This window comes from Thermobia domestica, chromosome 10 (genome assembly GCF_964235325.1).
Source record: "Thermobia domestica chromosome 10, izTheDome1.hap1.1, whole genome shotgun sequence".
Lineage (NCBI taxonomy): Eukaryota > Metazoa > Arthropoda > Insecta > Zygentoma > Lepismatidae > Thermobia > Thermobia domestica.
In genome coordinates, this window is record NC_137463.1 from 239,429,935 (window position 1) to 239,442,203 (window position 12,269).

At 35.4% G+C, this 12,269-nt stretch overlaps 1 protein-coding gene across 1 annotated transcript; it reads right to left on the bottom strand.

Moving 5' to 3' along the window:
* Positions 1-771: 771 nt before the first annotated feature.
* LOC145662193 (uncharacterized) lies at positions 772-11,913 on the bottom strand. The gene is made up of 2 exons (XM_081727525.1): positions 11,767-11,913; positions 772-1,243 (listed from the first exon to the last, which is right to left on the bottom strand). Exons 1-2 carry the CDS (start codon positions 11,773-11,775, stop codon positions 881-883), a joined length of 372 nt encoding a protein of 123 aa, XP_081583651.1. The 5' UTR covers positions 11,776-11,913; the 3' UTR covers positions 772-880.
* Between the last annotated feature and the right edge of the window lie 356 nt (positions 11,914-12,269).

Here is a 12,269-nt window from a genome sequence, read left to right on the forward strand (position 1 = left end):
AGACGAAACTTGAATCTATTCATACAAGTCTAAAACTAGACACTAATCCACTGTTTGAGTGTTTCAGAATGAGTCGTCTACTAAGCAAATGATTGTCTGTTTCTTCGGTTATACCTAGCAAATGAGAATAGCTTTCGAGGATCGAAGGACTGTAAATGCTGATCGGTGCTTTTTTTTTTTTTTTTTTGCCAGAGGTCAATGAAGTTTGTAAAACAAACTGAAATTGTCCCATCATTCTTCACCAAATGCTAGTTCTCACTCAGCACATCAAACTATTGATTCTTACCGGTAAAAATGTCGAATTAATGACTCATTGTTCGCACTCACTTGATATAACACCTAACAACATCTCTTTGTTTCCACATACGGAAAATAAGATGCGACCTGAAGTAGCTGTTGACGCATTCTGAACAACGATTTCTGAGGTACTTGTTCAAACTGCTGTGAAAAATAAGCGAATAGGCTTAAGCAAAGAATCGAAGATAATTTATACATAGAAAGGTCTATTCTTCTGGAATTTATAATAGTGGTATACTAGCTCTACTGTTAGTAGTAGTAGTAGCTCGTGGGTTTTCTCGGGGTTCTCCCGTTTCCTCCCACTTTATTCATTCCACCATTTCATTCATTTCTCATCATCACCGTCTCCTTTAGCCTAACCGGCATAACCGTGGGACGTAAAACTAAATATTTCATTTCATTTGTTGTTAGTAGTAGTAAGCATAAATTTTTCCAACAGCCCTCGTATAAGTAATAAAAATAGTACATTTTTTCGAGATATTTATTATAAAATATATTATCAACAATGTAAAAATATATATTAAACAATTAATTGCACTTGATCAAGACTAGAGTATCGTTACTCTTACTTTTTGTAAGTTATTTAATGGTAGCCACCGCCTACTGGGTGGTCAGTGTACCATCCAAAGGCACCATGTCCTCCAGTGTATGCACCGTAGTCTACGTAATCATGTCCGCCGCCACCATCACCTCCGTAGGCGCCTCGTTCAAATCTGTTGGAATCGGCGGGTGCTGGTTCTTCGTATCTTTCGGCTACCTTTGGCTGGAATCCGTGAACTATTTGTGGCGCACGTCTTGCAACGCGGACTAATGGTCGATGGTAGTCGTGCTGTCTAATTGGGCTGGCAACTTCTACGAACTCCACGTCTTCAATGGGGATAGCAATGAAACGTGGCCTAGCCGCTACCACGCAGGCTAGAGCGACTAGGGTAGCCGCGCAGAGTACCTGAAATGAAGACAATCATAAATTATACTTCTTATTAATACTATCAAGGAAACATGAGGATTGTTACAGTCTAAGAAATATAACTATACATGTAACTTTTAGGACATATTTATTGAATCTTCATAAGTTATACAAATGTGGTGTTAATATCTATTTTTGTGTGTTTTTCTTTACCTGTAACAGGAGAGTGACCGACTTTTGACCAAATGGAGGAACTAAAGGCAAGAGTTGTTATTGAATATCGCCATAAGAAGAGGTTAAGGCCACAGAATATCCATAACGCCATGGTTACTACAGCATATGATAATGCCCCTTATGCCTCAGTGAAGAAATAGGCAGTTGAATTTAGGAGGATGAAAACCAGCATTAAAAATTGTACTCCGCCATGAATGCCAGTCGAAGAACAAACCCAGAAAAACATTGAAAAAAAAAAAACTTATGAATGTGTTATAAATGATCACTGATTGACCATCAAGCAAACTGCGGAGACAGTGGACTAATCAATTACAAACCTTGACAAAATTATCACCCAACCTCTGAGAATGAGAAAAGTTTAGGAAGGTGGATATCCAAACATTTAAAGACGACTAGGCACAGCATTTCAAGGCATAACCTTCAACTTTTCCGGATAAATCTAGAAATCTTTCTGAATCAGTTTCTAACAGTAAGTGAAACGAAGACCCTTCATTATCAATTTCAGTCTAAACAAAACTCCAAACTGTGAAAAGACCTCATCCCCACTTGCGAAGAAGGTCAAGGCAGTGCCCTCAACAGGAAAAGTGATGACTACTGTCTTTGTCCATTCGGAGGGAGTGGTAGTGGCTTCGGTAGATTATATCCGAAGGAGGCAAACATCTACTGGGATTAATATGTAGGTTCCTACGAAAGCTGCGAGATGATCATTTTCAGTAGAAACGTAGAGGGAAACTGGCAAAAGACATCTTTTTCTATCCGGGTAATACATCCAGCAGCAAATCGGTCGTCTCATTGCAGCAGTTGATTATTGTAGTTTGGAATTGGCCCTATCACCCATTTTATACACCCGATTTGGCACCACCTGATTTTTATCTGCTGCTGAACCTCAAAAGAAGTGGTTCATTTTACACCGATGATGATGTCATGTGTGCCATAGATGATACTCTAGACTTTTTGTACTTTTTTTTTTTTTTTTTTTTTTTTTACCAATGCATAAACGCCTTTCAGGATTGATGGATAAAGTGGTTTCAGTTGTCAGAGGACTTTGTTAAAAAATAACACTATACTGAACTCTCACTTGCTCCTTTCATTAGGACTTTGCAGTTAGGCTTAGAATTTCCGCAGCAACCCTCGTACTTTCTACACACAGAAAAAAAAGTAACGGAATAGCCTAGGGAGCATTAGAGTAACGAACTTTGAAAAACATTATAGTTAAAGATCTTTTTTTCTGTCTGATTAATATTTTTACGTATTAAAATAATTATCAGTGAAAGGTGAGAAGACCTGTTGCAAGTTTGGAAGTTCGGATTGTAAAAAGTAGAAAGGTCTTGTATTATAATCGAAGAATATGAAGAAGTGCCGGAGAAATAAGGAATCTAGAGAACAAAGTGTTCCATGAATGTTCCTTTTGCATCCTTCCGATGTTGTGATCGTAAAAATAATAATAAAAAAATTGTATAATTTCAACATTCCGCACATTTCTTTCTGTTCATGATACAAGAAAAACAGAGAACAAAACAGTAGATTGCATTATCACTTCCAATTGGTTAAATTTATAAAATTCTTTGTTTTTCTTCATTAAATTCATTAATTACGGAACTTAAAAAAGAGAAGCAAGGAGAGAATGGGTAACGAAGGGCTGATTTAAAAAAATATATCACGGATGTCGTATATAGAATAGAGTATTTTAGTTATCAAATTTGATAACGCAGTTTGAAATATCCACAAGGATCTTACATTTGATCTTTAGACAAGTTCTCAACAGACATATAAATTTCTTATTCGAGTTTGGAATTGGCCCTATCACCCATTTTATACACCCGATTTGGCACCATCTGACTTTTATCTGCTGCAAGCCGTTAAATTTTTCACTAAGGAAAAAAATGTTAGGCCTAACATCTGGTAATGGAGCGTGTAAGATGCATTTACCATAAAGTTTAAATAACTTATCCTCAAATCTAGAACACATCATCCAATTTCTTGCGTTTTTAAGCTTGAGTGCGTAGGAAGTGAATCTTTAGTAAGTTTAACATGCTGAAAGTTCTTTTATAGTTGGAAATATCCATTTGTCTGGATTTTTGAAATCTTTGTGTCGGACACTAATTTTAATAAACTGTTTCGCACCCATTAAGGCAATGTTGAAGAATTATTGTCAATTACATATATGGATAAAAAGTCATAAAGTTTTATTTATTTGCTTGTTTAAAATTTAACAACCAAACAACATGGCTTCCAAAGATCTTACACAAAGTGGCTGACATAATACACTGGGAACAGGAACATCACACAAGATTAAGATACCTCTCACAAAAATCATTTTTACACTGAAAGCCATTGTTTAGTTATATGTAAACTTTCCGTTTAGTTTTATTTTTATTATTTGTTTGCTATCTGAAATGCCCATTCTTCTCACGGGAAAATTAGATTTATCTATATCTACATCATACTTATATATAAAATAATGTGTGTGTGTCTGTCATAAGTTTTTTCTTTTGCATAGAAGAGTCGCCTAGGATCGCCAGATTTTTTTTTATACAGATAAATCATCACTAGATCTTATAGTATACGAGCCCGTTTTTCTGATTTTTCCTCGAGGGGGATTGCAAAGGATCAAAATGTATAGTTCGTTTCTAAGAACGCCTTGTCGGTATGAAACCCACATTACACACATATTGTGCGGGCTTACATAATAGGAGATGGTAAATACAGGGCAATGGAATGGTTGTTTGGGATATTCCTTTAAGGACATCCCGTTTAAAAGGGAGAAGGGATAAGGTAAGAATAATCGTAAATGGGCGATATTAGTGTCGAATTCATAGTTTTCGAGATCGCTAAGCTGATTGGTAACAGTCCAGATGACAGTTTAGCTCAAGTGTAGGCAAGAAGGGTGATGTGTCAGCTGACCTAGAAGTTGACAAGGACAACATCAAACATTTATTCTTCGTTATTCATTCGTTTCTTTACTTTCAAATATTTTGAACAAACCTTATCCTCCCCGCGCGAAAAAACTGGATATTTCAGCTAGTGGAAAACATTTGAAGAGTACCCCCTTTTCCCTTTCTTAGTATGGGCATTTAAGTCTAAATGCAATTATAAAAACAGTTCAACCGAAGCGCTAAATACTTCTATACATTCAAAAATTCATTTCAAGCGGTGCAGCCGTTATTCTTTGTGAAACACCCATTAGGAGAGGCATTTCAATAAAGTGTAATGATAAAAACGTAGGTCGACCCAAGTGATAACTATTTTTAAAAAAAATAATTTTAAACGTTTCAACAATTTCCTGTTTTTATTATTTTATGAATGAAAAATGAGAGAGAGATTGTGTCGTTCCACCCTTATAGAAGCAGAACTCTTGAAAACGCTAGGATATATGCCCAGTTCAAAAAAGGATAATTGGACATGAACCCTCGAGCATTCTTCGTACCATGTAGCTCACATTCTCTTAATCTTGTCGTAAATTACGCTGCCTTATCTTCCACTGATGCTCTTGAATTCTTCAGCACTATACAGAAAATTTATATATTTTTTTCTCTACTTCGACACATAGGGGAGAGTTCTTTAATGGTTTAATCCTTAAGTGAAACACGATGGGAAAGTCATATTGATACAGTGACTGCTATTCGGTATCAAGCGGGGGAAATATGGATGCATTATATGCACTGTCTATTGATCCCAGAAGTGATATGTTTGGAAAAAGCAGAGTTAATAGTCTAGCCTACAAGATTAAGAGTTTCAAATTCATTTACTGTCTCGTACTTTGACATACCGGTACAGTTCTATTCAGAATCAATCTTGTACGCAAAATGTTTCAAAAAGAAATGGACAGTTCAAAAGCAGTTGAAATGATCCCAAAAGTGAAAAGTCATTTTGAAGCAATGTAAACCGATAGAGGCTTTGAAGAGCTATTAGTAGATGCAAGAGAAATGGCAGAACTCAAAATCGACCCCGAATTTCTAAGTGAGTTACAACTATGACCACGGAAAACCAAACGTCAGTTTGAATATGAGGCCCCTGATGAGCGCATCGCAGATCTTAAAATTTCTTTCAAAAGTAGTTTTTACGTATTTTCATTTTTAATTATTTGAGATCTACCGTGTGCCAGGAGTGCCTCGTGGGATTCGCCATGATGTCGATTGAGTTCGACATTCTTCAAGACACTGGCATTGTAGATGTCATTGTCAGAGATTTTGCAGACAAAAAAGCTCGGAAGGATATATTAATTGTTGTGAGGTGCTGAAAAAAAAAAAAGTTGCTAATTTTCAGTAATAGTCTATTTAGTCTTTCTTCAGTTTTGTTATGCTATTAATTATCACGTCTGAGGCCAAAGGTTGCAAAATTAGGAAAACAATTTCTTGTTCTATATTTTAAGGTACTGTTTTTATGAGAGAAAAAGATATGGACGCTTTCTCGTAAAGTTCCCTAAATTGACTTTGATATGGGTTACTTATTAAACTTACGAAAGTTAGAGGATTTCTAGTATAGTAGCTTCACTCTAAAGACAGCCACTTACTCACAAAGGGAAGCCGCCCCAGTGTGCGGTTTCTTTTCATACTGTCCTGTTTGGTTTTCCTCTCTCTTGAAAACTGACTGATAGGCAATAAACTAAACCCAAACTGTTGCCAAATTTGTTGTTAATGATCCTTTCTCTTTGACACAACCTCACCCACACACACTATTAGACACATGGATGAAAGAGAAAGAAAGGGGAGAGGGAAAGGAAGGCACTACGTATGGCAACGTTTAGTTTTTTCTTCTTTCAAAGGGACCACAAACTTTATGACGGCTTCTTTGTGCTAAATTCAAAGTCTCCCGACTGGCTATCATTCGGACACGCCTTCTATACTTGATAAAACCTGTTATTAAGCTTTAGTCTTGTAAGTGTTCAGCTTTAACAAATTCATAAGATACGTTTTATGAACGCTATGGACTTCAACTACTAGGACCTACATAAAAAAAAAGTTATTTATGTTGCTGTGCGTAAAACACGTTCAACATATGTGAAATGTATTTATTGGTATTTCACGTCATTAGAATAGATTGTTACATAGTTGGATATATGATAGAATGACTCCTAATGTTACTGATTATTACAAAGCAATTTACAATATACTAGTAATCATGTCACCATCAGTAGTATTCGATAAATGCTGTTTCGATATTGTTTTGTTTATACATATCGAACATAAATAGTAATAAAAACACAATGTAATTTATATCACGTGTATATTTTTAAGTACTAAATATACCTGCATCATGTATTTGAATATTATTTTTTTCTTTTTGAAAAATAGGTTTAAAATATTAAAATTACTGTAATAAAATGTTAAATATAGGCTAGAACTAGGGGCGCCAGAAAGTCTATTTTCCCCGGGTGAAAATTTTGCCTTGATCCGCCCCTGACTATATCATCTGCTTAGTATTCAGAACTGAATCCTTCCTGTAATCGATATCACACTGATTGTTCTATACTCGTCACATTCTTTGGAATTGGATTTTAAGTCAATTGAATCATTGCTATGTCTTTAAAATTTTTGATGACTCCTCCATTTCATTACAAATTCTTAGCGTCTTTCTTTTCTTCCTCTGCGCTCTTAATTAATTCAGTATACCAGTTACCCTTTTCTCATTATAGATATATTTTATCTTTCTTTCATCGGCATATTCTTCCGTTGCTTTCCGTACTACAATATTCCAATTAAAAGTCGGTCTGGCTACGCCTGAGATTAATGACAGTCACTATTGGTTGCCGCCACTTAAATGCTGGAAGAACTATTGCCTCATTCTGGAATGCTCTTTGTTTTAATGATTCATTTCGACCAACGTGGCAGGGATGGTTTTTCTGGTTTCAATTCATCGCTCAAAATTTTACTACACCCTGCAATCTTCCCTGCTCAACACATGGAAAATTGGTCTTTGTAAATGTAGTGTATATCGGGGAGATAAACGAGCTCTCTCCTGCGTAAGCGGTTAACGTACACGCACTTGGCGTGGAAGACCAGGGTTCGAATCCCGGCGGGGGCTAATGTGGTTCGGACCCCACGTTAAGTTTGTAGGTCCACGTTTCATATAGCCTCGTTGCTGAAAAAGACGCTAAACTGAAATCAAATCAAATCAAAAATTGGGGAGATTGGTACAACAGAATTGCGACAAATTGAATGCTATTTAGAATTTCTTCTACATAGGTAACTATACAGACCCAGAATAGGTATGCGTAAATATAGTGGCTACAAATCTGCACTGCAATAGTTATTTTAAATAATGATCATTCATACCGTCTCCTAACAGAGTTTTATCTACATTTGCCTTGTAAATACGCATGAAAAATTCCTTGTTTAATTGTTTAAAAGATAGAATGCAACTTAATATGACGATTTAACTTTCAATTTCGTCGGCTCATAAATACATCGCATGCTTTCAGTACAATGACGAAATGTTAGCGAAATGCACAATTTCGCTGCCGGGTGCCTCTTGAGAATCTTAGTTCTTTGTTCGGTGATCATATGACACATCTCAAATACAATAATAGTCAAATACAGTGAAAGTACTTTTCCTTCTGCTATCAAAGGTCATGGTTCGGTTGTCTGCATGGTGAAAGTCACAGCCGGTGGCTTCATTTCTTCTTTTTCATTGCAGTATTTTTGCTTTGTCACAGACGATGAGCACGAATTGACGCAAAACAAAACGTTCTTTTTCTTTCTTTTATTTTGTAGTATCAACAACCCGTTTTGTACCAATTAATTAACTAAATGCTTTGATTTTCCTGATTTATTGTTTGGTTGCTTCTGAAATAAGAGCTTTCAAAATTCCATTCTGTTGATTGTAGCGTTTGATTATATCCACATTGGCCTTGTTGGCTTAACAGTAGAGCATTTATTTCTGATATTCAGGGTCGTTATTTTTAAGCCAAAAACATATGGGTTTTGTGGCAAGTAAACACCATGTCCGTGTGTTTTCTAAAGTAAGACATAAGGCTTCATACTATTAGATATTCAAATAAATTTGTTCAGAGTTACCTTTTGTTCTTAAATTCAAATAACAAATGTCTTACTTAAAAAGATAAATTACAAATCGAAAACAAGTTAATGGGATCGGCGCTGAACTGCTTACATAAGTAAATGCTTACGAGCGAAGTAGCTCAAGTGGTAGAGCGTTGGCTTTGCATTCGGAAGGTCGTGGGTTCGATTCCCGCTGGCGACCAACCGACTGGGGTTCTTATGGGCTTTCTTCAGTCTTATGACGGGATGGTACCTATTAAACAGGCCCTGGTCGATACCTTCCAAAATCATTTCCATTTTATTGTTGTTAGTTATCAATTATAAAGTGGCCTCTCAGCTGTATCTGGTGATTGTTAAATAATATAATAATAATAATAATAATAATAATAATAATAATAATAATAATAATAATAATAATAATAATAATAATAATAATAATAATAATAATAATAATAGTTGTGATGACGGTGATAGAAGTAGTACTCTAAAACCACAACGAAATCCTAAAATTCGGTGATTAAGCGCTCACCTCTGATGCGAGAAGTCTCTGGTTCGACTCCAGATTGTTAATTTGTGGTGGTCAATCTTATGTCCAGTGGTGCCTACCCCGCTCATGTCCATGACGCACCCACCTCAATTGTCTATCCGTAGGTGTTCTTCCATGGAAAAAATCTTTTCGATTAATTTTTACCCCCTCTCAAACATATTTATATAGATTTTTAACCCCCCCCCAAATATTTCAATGACGCAGTTTGCGTCATAGCCCTACCTTGTGGGCACCCCTGTTATGTCCATGGATTTTCTCGGGGTTCTTCCACTTCCTCCCACATCATCATTTCACAAATTATTTCACGATTATTCACCTCTATTAACCACATGTCTCCTGTATTCTACAAGACATAACTCTGGGACGTAAACGTATATATATCATTTCATTATAAAATCCTAAAATATTGAACGTTTCTTATAAGATAAACGTTAAAGTTAAGATAACACAATTAAAATTAATCTGTTTCTTTCCCTTTTACCTTATTAATGTTTTAGTTCGTTAAGAGGCCTCATCACTGCGAAATTAAAATACCGCTAAGTTTACAATAATTATGTGATATCTTCAATTAAATAAAAGATAATCGAAAAGTGGAACAAGACCTCCCTAGACAATATTATTTTGCGTGAGATACCGTTATCATGACTAATTTATCTGCTTTCGATTTCCAGGCATTCAGAAAATGGGCATTTATTTTCGCGTTTCTAAATAACTGCAAACGGAAAGCTACTAGGTGACTCGTGATAACGGTACCTCATGCAAAATAACATCGTCTAGGAAGGTCTTGATCCACTTTTCGATTATCTTTTATCTATTTGAAGATAACACATAATTACTGCAAAATTAGCAGTATTTTAATTTCGCAGTGATAGGGACTCTTAAATGCCAGGGAAATAGTAACTATTTTCGTGCTCTAAAATTAATTTTTAAATAAATTAAATTTAGTTTCTAATGTTTTGCTGGAGAAGACTGTCTGGTGGTCTAGAGAACTTATCTTTGTGCGCAAGTTTAGTCACAGGTTGTCATAGAGAAACTATCACAGCCGTGGTTCTACAATTTCCTTGAAGTTACCGATCCCCCCCCTTTTTTTTTTAAAAAAAAAAAAGCATTCATTGCATAAACGTGAAGAATTAAAGTATTTGATTTCTGTATTTTTTTAAAAGATCTAACGTCACAATCTATTTCATGATAATAGATTGACTACAAAAAACTTTTAAGAATTGGTAACGAACTTTTTGACTGTCCCGTCATGCAACGACAATATGCATGTTGTTAAGGACAATGGTCCGGTACGTAAGATACTATTGTTTGGTAGCCAGATCTGCGCATTTATGTTGTTAAATTATGTGGCATACTTGTACATTTAGGTTGTTAATATATAATAAGAGAGGAAGCCATCATTGTACACGGGTGTCTTTAGCGGGGGATCGAGGGACGCGTCCCCCCAGATTTTAGTCAAATATATATAAAGAAACTATACTACTTTGTATATATAACTTTTGTCGGAAAGACTTTTGATTTTGATTCATCCGACCCCCCCTCCAGATTTAAAAAGCTGACGACGCCAGTGAATTATAGATGTGTTTTTGAGATATACGACGAAGAAATGATAAGTACTACGAAAATATAAAGTTTTAAAGGAGCAAAAAAATAGTTTAATTTCTTGCAATAATTATCGAAGTAAGTTTTGGTGGTTGCTAAAGCTAGTTTTATCAAACTGGGAACCTTATATCTAATTGTGTAACTTACAGTCATTCATCTCGTGTGATGGCGAAGTTCCAGCCAAATTGATTGACTCGAAAAATTGACCTCCAATACTTCTGATTACGAAGGAATTAAGATACTTCTTGCTTGGGCGTGATAAACAAATTCGTCTTCTAAAATAATCTTGAACAATATTAACTTGAAACACTACACGCTGTTTCCAAACGATAAATATCAACAGTGGCGTATTTAGGGGGGCTTCCGGGCTTAAGCCCCCCCCCGAAATCTTACTTACTATAGTAAAGTATATGAAATATCTTGCAGAATTTTCACATTTTCAGGCAAAGCCCTCCCCGAAAGAAAATCGTAAATACGCCACTGAATATCAATATTCAAGATGTATGTTTATAGATGAAAGTCGAATTTTTCACAATTTAACTGTGCCCAATAATTTATTCTTTCTTCTCCTAGCACGTAAAACAATGAAAAATAAACATTTAACAATGGCCATAGAAACTTCTGGTATAAGTGCCACAATGTGCAGTATCTATAATTTAACATTTAGTCAAAAATAACTCGTGAATTTGCTTCCGTTTAATATGAAAACATTTTGGAATGTTGTAACATGGAGGTATTTGAGTGATTTTCGATTTGTGCTTTTTAATTATTTTGTTCAAATTGTCAGATAAGGAAGCTGAATTTGAGAAGGCCCAGTTTGTGCGACTTGAAATGTGGATATCTGTTTGAAGAAGCTATGTATATGGAGAATTTATTCATATATGGAATAGCCTTTTCAAGGAGTTAATTTATCAAAATATATTTCCTATTAATTTTACTGGAATGTTAATAAAATCCAGATGTAACCACAAAGTTTTAAATTAACAAACCTTTATCATCTGACATTCAAATTATTGGAAAGTTGATACGGATATTTCTACGTCTACTAGAAAAAATGTCCTTCCTTAAAATTTACTTGAAAGATCAAAATTATTCTGCTATATTTATTTCTAAAGTCTGTGTACACTTAATATTTGCTTGGGACCACTTAAAATATTTTGAATGAATAAAACATAACTTACCGCTTTCATGTTAGAACACTTTATCTACAGAGGCGAGAAACAGTTGCTTTAGTTCGTTTAGCCAGTAATGTCTGTTGTTTAATTTGTCTAGAGAAAGCACGCATCTGTCGTTTTATACTGGCGTTCAGGAGAAATGGGCTGTAAGATTCTTTCTCCACCAGGCGGTACTCATTGGCGCGAAAAAACAAAACCAGGACAATCCCCTCTCACTCGCTCATCTTGGGGGAAGCAAAAAATATAGTATCGTCTCGTCACACCTGCAGTCTTTCCTTACCTTAGGACGACGAACATGTGGAACGCATTTCCTTAGCTGAGATAAAACCAGGAAAGGAACCGCTCAACTTTGACAAGAGTTATGTGTGAAACTTATGTGACAATTATTCTTAACACGTGATAATTTCCTCATACTATGGTATGTTCGTGCAATCAACAAATACATAATTTTACTTTTGTTTGAATGCATTATAGGATATTAATTGTTTGTTTCTAATGTTGACGTATTT